The 14,890-nt window shown below is 35.2% G+C and overlaps 1 protein-coding gene across 3 annotated transcripts in view; it reads right to left on the reverse strand.

The window, feature by feature from the left end:
- Positions 1-9,747, reverse strand: part of Gabrg1 (gamma-aminobutyric acid type A receptor subunit gamma1) — an 84,729-nt gene extending 74,982 nt beyond the window's left edge. Inside the window, exon 1 of one of the 3 annotated variants that reach the window (XM_063240748.1) lies at positions 9,657-9,747. In XM_063240748.1, the coding sequence (XP_063096818.1) occupies positions 9,657-9,712 (56 nt within the window). In that variant the 5' untranslated portion in view covers positions 9,713-9,747. Of the gene's footprint in view, positions 1-8,307; positions 8,561-9,656 lie in introns of those variants that run through there. The other 2 variants (XM_063240747.1, XM_063240750.1) reach the window with 2 other exon arrangements.
- Between the last annotated feature and the right edge of the window lie 5,143 nt (positions 9,748-14,890).

Below are 14,890 nucleotides of genomic sequence, written 5' to 3' on the forward strand. Positions count from 1 at the left end.
AACAAAATATGTGCTGCAATTTAAATTGTGACAAAAATATCAGCTATCACATTGCAACTTATTAAAAGATCCATCATATCCAATAATGGTGACAATATTGACAAATTACATCTTTATTATCATTAGTAGAACATGAAATATGCCTGTATATTCTTTTAAAACCTTGAAATAAAAGACATGCACATTTGTGTAACATCTATGCCCAAAAATAAAAGGCCCACACTGAAGTTAGAGACTAACTGTTGTGGAATAATTCCATAACTTACAAGACTTCCCCAATACAGATGCCTTACCTTGATTAAGAACATTAATATAGAAGATATCTGGGCTTTCAGTAGTGTTTCATTATTGTTCACAAAGAAGATTTGTGGATAACTCTTAAGCATACCAGACCTTGTTTATCGAATTAGATTACAATCAAGAATGTAAAACTCTATTAGCTAATAAGAAAGGAACAGAGCTATGCCATAGAATTTTTTAAACTAACACAGTAGCATATAACTAGTAAAAGGACAAAAAAATTATAAAACACTTTATTTTCTTTGATTATAGATTTGAACTACAAACTACTAATAAAACAATAGTTTTCCAATGTTTGGATTCATTTAGGTTTGAATTAATTTGCTGCAAAGTTTCCACTGTATTATTTAAAACACAATTTAGAGAGTTATGAAATGTATATGCAATATGGATCTCCATGGATAAGGAGAAGAGTCAGAGACTGTATATGTCTTTTGAGATCACTTTATTTGTTAACTGAAGAGAAAGGAAAATTGTTGTTATTGTTTTATTTTTTAAAAGATCACTGAGTACAAAGTACCTTAAAATGAACACCACATTTACTGTTTTCCCACTTTATAGAACCTGCCAGGACATAAACTACATTTATAAATGATACAACCCTTCATGACACTCATATTTTCTAAATCTTTAATGGCTTTATACATCAGATAAGTGCTTCAATTCTGCTAAAATTTTGCAAAGTGAAGATGTCATATTGAGGCTTATTAAATTATAAAGTATACTGATAATCCTTAAAAATGACAGAAATGGGAATTAGTACCACTGAATGCAAAATTGTATTCTTTTATTTTAGAATTGGGAATCTTAATGTAAGAGAAATATTTTCATTAACACGAGATCATTTTAAATTATTCATTTCAAAAGGGACATAATAAAAATAATTATTACAAAGATTACAACCAGTGTTTGTAATATACCCTAGATATGACAAATTGAGGTTTTTTAAATAAAATTTTTATTAAAGAAATCTTAGACATATGCTAATGCATCAAAGCAAAGAATTAATTTAGAGAATACAGATGTCTGAGAGGCACTTATCTTCAATCTAGCCAACAAGGTTATTTTGTGCTAGTTAACCTGGCTATTAAGTGAAAAAGACACTTTGTACTCAAGACACTATGACATGCTGGAAAATTACTCTCATAATATTTCACTCCTAGGAGGACTGAGAGATGATTCTGTTCCTGTACTGAAGCAACACACATTTTGGAAAATTGCAGGTGATGGTCTTAGAAATCTCCCCTCTGAGCCCCGCCTCACCAAATTAGCCCTGTGGCCAGGCCCTGTCACTGTAGCAGTCTTAAAGCTATCCAGGGAATCAAATCACATTTCTATCAGACTATATTAAAATATTTATATTAAACTCAATATGCAAATCATAGATTTTCTGATCTACACAGTCCAGTTAGAGTTTGGAGAGCAGAGATTATTTTTACTTCCCATGTGTTTACTTTTAGCAAATTTCTATTACTTCATTATTCTCTTTGGTCAAAAACTAGAAGCCATATTAAATTTCAGAACACATTTTCTTTGAAAGAAAATACTTAATATAACTCAGAATTTCAGTATTAAATTATGCACATTTTAATAGGATGTGTTTTTTTAAATACTACCTGTTACATGACAAGAATAAAAGAAATGACAAGAGGAAGAACAGGGAATTTACACACAATTCAGCCCTACTCTGCCAGAAAGACAAATGAGTCTTTTGTAGGAAAATGGATACACCTTGAGACCATAATGCAGGGTAAAATGAATCACACACATAAGCTTCAATAAGGAGAAAAATCAAAGATAGATAACAGGCAACAGAGAGCTAGATCTTTCTCAAATGGGAAGGGGACCAAGAGCTGGAGTCAGAGGCAAAGAGAAAAGAAATGAGAAAGAAATTAAGATGTGTCATCTACAAGTGTCAACTTCGCAGAAAGAAGCGAAACATTATGTACTTCAAATATTTATAACTAAATAACTACCAAACTATGAAACAAATCTCTGGTCACAATCAGGTTATTTGTCTCTTTCTGTGTCTTTCACACACTTTGACTAAAACAGCCTAAGACAGCTGAAAGCATATAATCATCTCCAGATTCACACTGGAACAACTACATAAGGTGGCCTCCTTTGTACTTCCCTGTACCTCTTCTACAATTCTGAGTAGCAGTTAAAGCATGATATTGTCTTTCTGTTAATAAATTGTCTGAATACAAACTACCAACTCACCAGGAGCAAGCCCTCAGCTCGCTATGTGATGTGCATCCAGCATACCTATTATATATAAGGTCTGTTTTTACTACACATGGGCCAGGACTTTGGCTTACTTATACTTGATCTCCAGATTCCAGGACCTCAGATAACACATAGTGAACACCGAACACATTTCTGAATGAAATGCAATAAATTTTGATTGAATGAATGAATATCTAAGACTATTTCCTGAAAAATGGAACTTCAGTTGGTTAAATCATTTTAGCACTGAGAGACTTAGATTTGGATACATGTAAAAATAGGAAAAAAATGTTTTATTCATCTTAATAAAAGTACAAAATAGAGTACAAAAACACAATGACCACTTCCTGTTGAAGAGACCTAGTCATAAGTCATCCATTATCTTGTTAGAGGGCTTTTTTTTCCTGAAAGAAAAATCTACCTTTAACTAATGGTCACTACAAGGTTATAGTGTGTTAGGTGTATCTTTACGTTATAAATTCAAACAGAATTTTACATAGTATCCTTACTCCTCCAGCTGGGGATTTAGCTCAGTGGCATAAGCGCCTACCTTGCAAGCACATGGTAGTGAGTTTGATCCCCCGTGCTGACAAAAAAAAAAAAAAAAAAGAAAGAAAGAAAGAAAGAAAGAAAGAAAAGAAAAATAGTCACTTCTCTATGGAATTTATCTATACAAAAAAATCCCTTCCTTTATTTTGCAATTTTTTGGTCTTCTTTTCTAGATCAAGTATTTCAAGATGTCAAACTTTCCCCTAAAATCATTATTGTAATACAAACTTTATATTCCAACATGTAAGTTATGGGTAAAGAAGATCTTTGCTACTTACTATGCTTCTATCAATGAAACAAGAATTATATTCACTTCCCTCCTCTCCCCTTTTCACTCTTCTATCTTAGTTACTTTCTTGCTGCTTAGACAAAACTCTAAAGAGGAAAAGCTTATTTTAGCTCATAGTTTGTATAAGTTTCAGTCCATATTCAGCTGGTTCCAAGGCAGTGCAGCATGAGAGAAGAGAAAGAGTTCATGGTAAGACAAGCAGGAAGCAGAGAGAGATGGAGGAGGGAGGGAGGGAGGTCCTTCCAAGCCACATTCCCTGGGATCACCTCCGCCAATCAGCTTTCATCTCCCAACATCACACTTAGCAATAAACTCATCACTGGCTAAATTAACTGAAAGATTCCACACACTGATGAGTGACTCATGCCCAAAGACCCTGAGCACATGAGGGCTTGGGAGGACATCTAGATCTAAACCATAACACCCTTCCTTCCTTTTCCTTTATGTTCCATCTCTTTTCTCCCTCCCTTCCTGCATTCCTCTTCTAGCTCCTCCTTTCTTTTCTTTCTCCTTCCCTCATTATTATTTCCTCCTTCCTTCTCTTCTTTTTTTTGTTTCGCTTTAGTAGTTGCATCTGATTTACAGTAATAACTTTGTTCACCAACACTTCTTTTTGTTAACAGGAAGCATTTGGATAAATTTTTACTTTGGAGAACTCCACATCAAGTAAGGAGCACAACCAGAATCCCAGAATAGTCATCTTCCTCGCATGAACACAAGCTCAGCCTTCTTCCCCCGAATTCTGAAACAAATTAAGCACCTCCACCTAAGAACCTCTGTATCTTGAATTTTTAGTGTTTTGATGTTTTTCAAAGCAGGTTATAAATACAGAAACATGAATTTAAGTTTTGGATCCACCATTTATCAGCAAGAAAGTGATTAATAAATTCCTAATGTCTCTGTGCCCCAGTTTTTCCATTTGTAAAATGGAGGGAATAATAATATCTAGGTTTATTCCACCTTATGTTTAGTTGGAAATTTGATGAGGATAACTTTCTAGGTATTTTGAAAGTACTTATTTCAGTCTTCTGGTATTGCTTATAAGAAATCACCTGGCTCTTTACTTCTCTTTTCTTGATTATGATCGGCTGTATCAGCACTGTCTTAGCTACTTTTCTTGATGCTGAGGTAAAATAGTCAACACCTAAGGTTAAAGAAGGAAAAGTTTATTTTGGCTGACAGTTTGTAGAGGTTTCAGCCCCTAATCAACTGGCACCAAAACAGAGTGAGATGACATAGAAGCATTATGGAGGAGAAAAAAATAGTTCATAGCATGAAAGGCAGAAGGCAGGAAACAGTAAAGGCAAGAAGCAGTAAGCCAAAGCAGTAGCTCTTTTTCGGTCCTTTGTAAGTCTATCCAAAATGCATACACTTAGGGCAGGTAGAACTTATATCCAAGTTGGGCTTTCCCATTATCCACATCTAGAATTATGCCAAATCAATAAGTGGACAAATTTAGCAATCATACACCCCTAATACCGGCATCACACACTTTAGGTTCAGCCACCTCTAAAAAAAGGCTCACTTACAACTGCATGAGGCTTTGGAGGAACATCTAGCACAAGCCATTACAAGCATCTTCTGTTCTCAAAAGCTTAAACTCTGTTTATCTTTGGAAAGCTGATGGTATGCTTACTTCTGTTAAGTAAAAGATGTTTTCCTTTCATCAATACCCTAGATTTAGATGGATAGGCTCCCTGGGGGTAATGCTTGGGTCTACTTCATTTATCACCTAAAACTTAGCTCACTGCATGCATTTAACATGCAATGGACATTTGATAAAAACTTGTTAAATACATGGTAGGTCCAAAGTTGAAAACATATTTAACAACACAAATATTAATGACGTACATTCAAATGTATTTAAAATGACTGACTTTTACAAGGATAAAAATATACTGTGATCTACTTTGATTTAACAGAATATCTGTTATTGTGTCTTTCCTTGCAGACAAAATGTTAAGGTCTGGTTCACTACACAAGTTTTCTTTCTTGGTCCTGAGACAATCTGGAAATGCAGGTGATAAATAAGGATGTTTTGCCTCAAAGATATGCCTGAAATCATTCCAGCGAGGAATGGTTGAGCTGAAATTAGAACTTAAAGCTGATGGTAAAGTACAAGATTCTCACTTGGTTCCTGTCCAAATGTGAGTTGCTTTCCTGAAGCTCACGTATTCCACCTGTGCTCATTTCTCCCTCTGTGCCCCAAGGCAGGCATTTATCACATGCGATCATCAATTTGTCAGGATCTCAGCAGACATTTTTCAATTATCCTTTGTCTCCCCTCGTTTGGACCCCCACTTATATATTTATGTTACTAAGCAAATTATATATATATATATATATATATATATATATATATGTAATGAGAATTATGTTATTTAATGTTCAAATAAAATAACTAACATTCCTTTTCTTGCTTAGTCAAATCTGTGCTTTGTAGTACAGAATGGAATGAAATTAAAAGAGAATATTCCTTGTTTTTATATCCTAAAAGACTCTATACACATGAGGCTTATCAATTATACACAGAAGGTTTGTATTTTAGCTTTTAAATCATTTTTTGTCTGAGTCTTTTGATATGTAATTATCTGGAGCATCAAAACATATTAATATTTTTCTCATGTTTATATGGGATATTATTAGAAAATTAAACCACAAATTTCAACATCTAAGAAGAAATCATTCATCTACTATCCCCGCAGTCAAAATATATTACTAAAGTTAGTTAAAATATCTTATTAAATATATATATAATAGAATATTTTAATTTGGGAAACTAAATCTTTATATTATTATTGTTTCTTAGAAGTTTTAAAAATAAAAAAATAATTTGTTTCTCAAAATACAACTTTGCAAAAAAAATACAACTTTGCAAATCAAAGTTTATTCAAGGTTAGTCTTTATGACAACTAAAATTTCAAGGTAATTTTTCAACTGTTTTTGAAGAGTTGATTATAGTTAAGACATTTTTCAACCCTATAAAAAAGTCAAAACAAGTTGAAGAAATATAGACCAAGCTGACAAGCTACCACGGAGCCCCCTGAGAATGAAACATAGGATCCATGTACAGCTTTTAGTTACAAGATCAATTTTCATAATTCAGCATTACAAAGATCAACATAATGTCTCTCCTTTATGCTCTTGATGGAAACAAACACAGGAACAAGATTTTTACCTGTGAGTAGGTTTAAGACATAATAGTTTCCAGTTTAGGAAGCCACAGCATAGATGACTTTAAAGATGTATTTTAGAAACCAGTTTAAGAGCACTATTGTTACAAACAGAACTATCTGTGGCTAGTTTTAAAATGCTTCTCTAAAACAAGGACAAAGAGAAAGGGAAAATATGAGTGTACGTGATTTCTACATGTTGAGCTCAGTTTTCTACAATTAAATATTAAAAGAGTAAGTTCAGCATGACTTTAGCTACTTTAAAAAGTCAAGATAAACTTTCATAACTGAGGAAGAAAGAGATAATTCTAACAGTAACACACAGATTTATTTCGGTATGTATATATTTCTTGCCTGGAATGATCCAGAATACCTATTATTATACTAAAATGAATTACTTATCAATTTAACTATACTATGCTCTCACTGCCTCACTGGTATGTATGGTAAAAACATACATGGAATTCATATTTATAATTTTTCATAAATACAAAGAAAATCTAATGAAGCAATCCTTGAGTCATTTTATGTTTCAGCTCAAAGCTTAAATGTAGTGAATGTGAAAACCAGAAGCAATCACTTGGTAGATGAAGCAACTCTGTCCAATGAGGTTAATGATACTTGACACATGAGATTGTGTGTGTTTAGACTGCTAAGGGAAAAGGGATAAATAAACTGCAGTATTTGAAAAAAAAGAGTCAAAATGTTGCTAGCAAGACAACTAGACTTTAACTCAAAACAGTTACTCCAGCTGCTGGTAATGCCAAAATTACTCACTTGGGATAGATACTGAAATTATAATAGTGATTCAAACAGTAATACTATCATGAAATGCAGACTTCCAGCAACATATTGATTGTACTTCCCTCAGCTTATAAGCAGAATTATATTCAATAATATAATTGTAAATGTGTACTTATGTAAAATAAGTTATATTTTCTTGAGTAGTATATCCCTCCTACTTACAATAACCAGGTGTTAATCAATATACATTTAAACCCTTCCTTTCTTTATTTTTTTGACATTGTCCAGGTGTGATACTTGAGCATTTCATTTTCCTAACAGAATGCTTCCAAAGTTTTATTGAAAGGTATTACAGCCCAGCCTTGTTCCTGTCAGACTGAAGGCTTGTGATTGGATATATCACACATATTCGGCCAACACAGTCACATAAACATACGTTTTATAAATTATTATTGGGCAACCAATTAAAATAAAATATTCAAAGCTAGTTCAAATAAAATACAAAGAATTATTTCCGATTTAAGCATAGCACATTTTCACCCTGAATGAGATTTTAGCCAAATGTATACTCTTTCTTGTAAAACTCGTTTATTCCAGCAAGTTATCAAAGAAAAAGAGAAAGCCAAGATTCATTTATAGAAAAGCAATATGCAAACCAGGCATGCCATATAATAAGAAGTTTGGGAAATAACTTCGTCTTTGAAATGCAGAATCATCTAGAAAGTTCATCGAAGCGTTCTTTTAAGCAATCGAGTACCAGTCATTTATAGTCTCCTAGATTCTCTCCCAGTACAGACCTTCACTACTTTACACTCTGTTTGAAGTCATAAAGCAATTGAATGGCCCTCTATATTTCAGAAAGCAACTAATTTCATACTGACAATGAACAGATCTAATCAGAAAATAAAATGATGGCAAATGTCTCTCAAGAATGCCAATTACTTATGATGATTTTCTTTTCCTGAAGACAGAGGGAAAGAGGTATATAAGCAAAACGTAGTTTAAGCCCTTGAATTTACTTACCAATTTCCTAAATGCAGGATCAATAACAAGAACATCAATCTCACCCCTTTACTTTGACTCCACAGAAGAAAGGAGGAGAAGAGAAGAGCTTCCCAAGAACCCATCTGGTCTCTTTTTCTGTTGAAGCTGCACTAGCTGAGAATCCAAACCAGCACTTTTCCTCCCACCTCAGAAGCAGCAGAGTAGGAGCCGGGCAAGTGTGGAAAGCTGTACACCTCCTCTCCAGGTAGGATGCGACTCCCAGCGGAACTGAACGGGAGCCAATCAGAGCGAGAGGATGATGGCATTAATTATCCCGAAAAGAGCTGGGCCAATCAGTGACCCGAAGAGGCGGGGCTTCCCCTACTAGAAATCGAGCCCAGTGGGGAAAAGGGCTCCGTTTTTCTACTAGAAAAATAAACCACTTCTCCCTTTCATCCACAGAGAAACATTTGAGTGGCTTTGACAGAGTCCCTCCGGGGAGCGGGAGGGCGGGGAGGCTGTCTCTCTCTTCCCGCCAGCCTTCGCTCTTGTTTCCAGGCACTGCCCCATTCCTGTCCTGTGCTTGGATTCTGTTTCTCTGTGGAGACCCAGGGAAAGCAAGCCGTGCCTGATTGGTTTTCCCCAGGCTCCTGAGGATTCTGTTAATCTGGGTTAATTATTGTCTGTTAACTTTAAAGATAGGGCGGGATCTCTTTTCTGTAGGCAGACCTAGTAGCTGACATAGTGCCCCGCACAAAGGAGCTCAGAAGATGTTTAACATATATTTGAATAAACGAGGGAATGAATGAATGAATGAATGAATGAATGAATGAGAGGGTTCCAGCGTTCTGTCCACCCACTCTACCTGCCCCGCCCCACCGTCGCCTCTACAGCAGCAGGATTTGCAGGACACTTTTCCCATCAAGAACTGAAACACGTCGCTAGGGAAGAATAGCAGGCGAGAAACGATCTCATTTTACAAACATAAGAAAAATCTGATTTTGGAAAGTCTGTTTTACCCTTAGGCATTGTGGGGATACTACATGAGTAATCTTTGCTCTCTTCGCCCTCCCTGATTGCCTTTGGGTTTGTGGAGCTCCAGTGTTTGGTACCTAACTTCAGAGGCTCTGCTTTGAGTTCCTACCGAATCCCCACAGTTGTCATAGCAACCAGAAAGCCTCTGGCAGCTGGAACAACTGCACTAGCATGAAGGCGGCGGTGGAGAGACAGGCTCCGTGCCCAGCCATCTTCTGCCTTTACGTCTCGCTAAATCCCTGTTTCCCACGGAAGTCACCTGTGCTTGGGGATCTTGGCTGTCCCATTAATCACTCCCAACCACCTGGAATTGCTAAGCCCCAGGGCTGACGTGAAATGTACCCCCTACTTACTTGAGAATATTTGTTTCCCAGCAAACATTTCGAGCCAGAAGTAAGTGTCTGCGCATGGCGGTAAGGAAACTGTTGCTATGCTGCCCGCTGAAATCACTTAGAGGAACCGAATGGGGGTAACAAGGTCACTGATTTTTTTTTTTTTTTTTCCATTTCTTGGTGGTGGAGATTGGAGTGCTGGACGTTTCTCTCGTTTATGTGATTTTCCACCCTTTTAATCACTAGTGAAAACAGGCATTGACCCTCTTTGTCTTCTTCCACTCAATATTAATTAGACAGTATTTTTCTCTTTTAGAAAGCATGTTAATCAGAGTAGTTTATGCCAAAAAGATTATAAACAGTTAAGGCTTTTCATAAAACATTTTGAACTCACTAAATTTAAATAAAAAGAGATAATATAAATTCAGATTGTTCTAGGATTTCTTTTTCTCCCCTCCACCCATTTCAATTAAGAACGTACTTTGGATAGTTATTTAACAGTTTCATTGGATGCACAAGTTAATTCACTGATCTGATTAGCCATGGAAGCAGGAATTAATTTACTGGAAGTATGTGGTGAATAACAAATACTTGTCCAGTTACCCCTTGCATTTTGCCAAGATTAGGCAATAGTTTCACAATATCAGTGGGAATATGATATTGCCTAATGTCACATCACATACTTAATAATCTTCTCATCAGGAATTCTCAACAAAGTTTTAATCGTACTCTTCTGAAAATGAAATTGAAACACGCTGAGAGCACTTAAAGAGAAATTAATGGAGAGGAAAGGTGAAGTATATATCCTTAGGTCGTAATACAGTGCCTAATAATTCTTATAAATAATAAAGGATTAGAAAAAGGAGAACATTCTCATATTTCCCTAAATCTGTTTTTATGCCAATTTTGTTCTGATTTTTCAACTTGTTTTCTTCTTTTTTTTCATGAAATGTTATCTGATTCTTTAGTTGTCTATCTGTATCTCTTTTTTTTTTTCATTTTGTAATGTATGTCTTCTCAGAACATGATTTTAATCTCCTGTTACAACTAGAAGCTACATAAAAGGTACTTAAACCCTCTGGAACCTCAAAAAATGGGTGATGACTTTGTATATTGGCAATATCTTGGCCCTAACATTCTTTCCCATTTGATTTCACAAAGGAGCTGTGTGTGTGAGTGTGTGTGTGTGTGTGAGTGTGTGTGTGTGTGTGTGTGTGTGTGTGTGTGTGTGTGTGTGTGTGTAAGTATGCATTTTGGGATCTATGTACTGTAAAATCTAAGTATAAACAAATTAAGTATGCTGAACTCAGTAGGCAAACTGCAATGTCTCATTGAAGAACACTCAAGGGGAAGTAGGTCAAGTGTCTTGTTCTACATTTTAAGACCAGAAGTTTGATAAGTAACTGTAGAAAGCTCTCTGACTTCCATCGTGACTGTGGTTTTTAGTTAAAGACAAATCAACTCCATGAGAATTTGAGTTTTCATTAGTCACAACTTATGTATGTGTATTAGAGCATGAGCTACTGGTATTTAGTGAATACACATTAGATTTATTGCAATATAACCTAAAAATGCACAAAGAACTATGGTATTCAAACTGTTAATAATTCCAAGAGCAGAAAGTGTTTCCATAAGAGTAAAGAGGATAGGTAAGCAGACTCAATCTCACGTGATTATTTGCTTGCACTCTTATTCAAACAACCCTTCCCTTCCTCTTTCTTTCTACTGACTGGGCCACTACCATTATCCAGGATTCTTATACCTAGTGGTAATAACTATCAACTCATAGAGCACACCAGCTTTCCTATTATCCCCCCAAATTATTCATGAATCATTTTAGAATAAGACACTTGGGATACTTAAAAATGCAGATTCATGGGCTTTATTCTAGATTGAATTAATTAGAATTATTTTAGCAAGAACTCCTGCAGGTTTTCATATCTCAGAGATTTGAGATTGGTTGTTCTGACATCATTTCACCAAACAAATAACAAGACTGTGAGATAATCATGTATATACAACTGTAGCCAGCAAAATGGAGATTCAGCCTGATTCATCCTTTACTGTCCATTCATTCAAAAATATCCATTATGAAACTGTGGCATTTGGCACTATTGCTGGCATTAGGAATACAATGATGAATGTGGCTTATTTCTTTGTGATCTGATTCCTTGTTTTATAAAATAAAGTATAAGAATTCTACTTAGCTTATAAAGTTGTTATAAAGATTAAATAAATGAACAAATGGAAGTCCATTAATATAGTGCATAGATAATACGCATTACCAAAAATGCTGATTATTGTTACTATCTCACAGAGGGAAGATCTCAGTCTAATTAATTCACTCCAGGCCCTACTACAGAACATTTCCAGAATATGAATTTAGATAAAAAGGACAGAAAGGATTGCTACCCTGATGTTTTCATCCAAATGTGGACATTGTCCTGATATCTGGTTTCTCTAAAGAGGACATTTTGCATTACATTCTTCTTCCCCTCATGTTCTCTCTCTCATCTTCAGGATCATAACTTGCTTTTCAATCATATCTCCTAACTCATCACATGCAACTGAATTAGCCTAGGAAGCTTTCCCATTTCTAATCTCTCCTTATCCTTTCTGATTAAGTTTAAGAGGTGTTGTTTTTTATCAAGAAGATTTTATTGATTGTTCATTGCATCCTAGTCCAAACTACAAGGCTATTCTAGTGAAAGACTTACTACTTTTTTTGAGTGCTGTGTATCACCAGCTATGGTTCTTAATAGTTTCATACTGTGAGTGAATACAGTTATCTACCTATCTGAAACAGATAATTCACTATGCATAATACACTATGCATCACATTTTCAGAAATTATCTGTTTGCCAATTATCCAAATTGTCAATTCTCTTTTTAAATTTTATATACTAATGATTAAGTCATTATTAGTAAATTATTTGATATGTTTATTTTATGTTCATATTTAACTAATAACTTATTCTCCTAGAATGAAACTTCATGAAGGTTGGGACCTTTTTTTTAATTCATGTTTTTTATCTCTGTTGTCCAAAACAATGGATGGTCAGTAATAAACATTCAGTACATACCTGTATAAGAATTCAGTGTAACAACTGTACGGATGAATAAATGAGCTTGGCTTGGTGCTTATACCTATAATCCCAGCACTCTTGAATTCTGTGGTAGAATGATCATAAGTTCAAGTCCACCTTGGGCAATTTAGAAATTTGTTGAGACCTTGTTTCAACATGTAAAAAAAAAAAGGGGGGGCTGTATGCATTACTCAGTGATAAGGTCCTGGGTTCAATCTCCACATAATAAACAAATGAATACCTTTAATTCTTTCATATAATTTGGAGCCCTTAATGGATCTCTATTTTTTTCCTCTCTTTTTTTTTTTTTTTTTTTGTTTTTGTTTTGGTTTTTGGTTTTTGGTTTTTGGTACCAGGGACAAAACTCACAATCGCGTGCTTGCAAGATGGGTGCTTTTGCTGATTAGCTAAATCCCTGATCCTGATCTCTGTTTCTTATCCCATATATCAGGTGTCCATTTGCAAATTCCAGACTTTGTTGTTTAACTTAATCCTACTCATCAGACCGTATTTTAACTATTTTATGGTGTATAGGTTACACAGAATCAAAATTAACAAATTTACTAATTTATTTTATGCAAACAGTTTATTTAAAACAGAGCTGAGGTTCATAGGGATTACAAATAACTGAAGTTAAGCACATTTTCTTTGTTAATGTGTTCAACCTTCTTAATCTTGCTCCTGGACTCCAGAAAATAACCAAGATGCATGCAGAAGAAAGTCTTGATCGTAGGCAGAAAAGGAGAAATCTGTAGCTTTTGATCTTTTGGTCCTAGTAAAAGTGATCTAAGAAACAGAAGCTACGGGCCCCTTGATCCCTAACTTAAAATACCAGTTTCTAGATTTCTCATGGCTACAATCTGGATGACAAGCACAATATTTATAATTATCATGTGATTTCTGAAAGTGAACATCTGTAACTAGGTTTTTCCTCTCTTTCTTTATTTCCGTAAGTTTTCTTCCTTTATTTCTGCACTCATGTGAAAATATGACTTCATGTCTAATATATATATATATATATATATATATATATATATATATATATGTAATTACATGTGTATAGTTATATGTATATATGTAAATATATGTATATATAAAGTATGTTAGTTTCCTGACTGTGTCTTCTATGCCCACAATTTCACTACCATTGATAGTCATGCTTTGCTTCTTCAACTCCCATCCACTCACTAAGCTCTTCCATGTGATTTTTGCATTTGTGACATTAATGATGCCATGTGCTACATCCATTAGTAGTTTCCAGCTTCACTTTGTATGATCTAATCTTCATCTTATCTGGATGACCATTTCCTGTCCTTCAAAACTTCCTAAATATTAAAATATTCCTATCTTACCCTCAACCCAAGTTCCATACTGTCCCTTTGGCAACCTCATCTATTCACAAATTCGTATATACTGTTGTAAAAATTTAAGTCTATCACCTCAGATAATATTGGAAGTCGAAAAACGTCTATCAAGTTTTAAACATATTTATAGAACTCATCCCAGCCAGATAATGAAACAAGAGAGCTCAATTTTTCTCTCAGATATATACTTTTTAATCTATCACTGAGCACTTTCATTATCTTCAAGTCTTCTTTTCGGTCTATACAGTTTAAATAGGCTGGAACAACCGTGGACTCATGTGTAAGACAGTGTGATCAAATCCAAGATCCTCTATACTATTCACTAACCATCTGTAGGTAGAAAGCTCACTTTGCTTTTAGTGGCTTTCTTCTTGTGTGAGCATTCCACCACTGTGACAAAATGTCTCAGCACAACTTAAAAGAGTTTCATTTTGAAAAACTTTGAAAGGTTTCTGTCCATGATCAGCTGGTTTATTTTTTGTATGTGTGATGAGGCACAAAGACCTCGGAGGAGAGTGTGTGGTGGAGCAGAACTGCTCATCTCACGGTGGGCAAGAAGAGGAAGCGCAGGAAGGAGGGGCTGAGACAAAATGTAGGTTCTGAGGTCACATTCCCACGCCCCACCCCCTCACTCAAGCCCCACCTCCTCACTCAAGCCCCACCCCCTTCACCCAAGCCCCACCCCCTCATCCTATTTCCACCCCTTCATCTACACCCCACCTCATAAGCGTTGATTCATCTTCCAACTCATTCAAGTGTTAATCCGTGGATGAGGTTAATGTCTTCATGATCCAGACACTTCCTC

Source organism: Cavia porcellus, unplaced genomic scaffold (genome assembly GCF_034190915.1).
Source record: "Cavia porcellus strain 051 isolate PalLab524CR breed Dunkin Hartley unplaced genomic scaffold, mCavPor4.1 scaffold_30, whole genome shotgun sequence".
Lineage (NCBI taxonomy): Eukaryota > Metazoa > Chordata > Mammalia > Rodentia > Caviidae > Cavia > Cavia porcellus.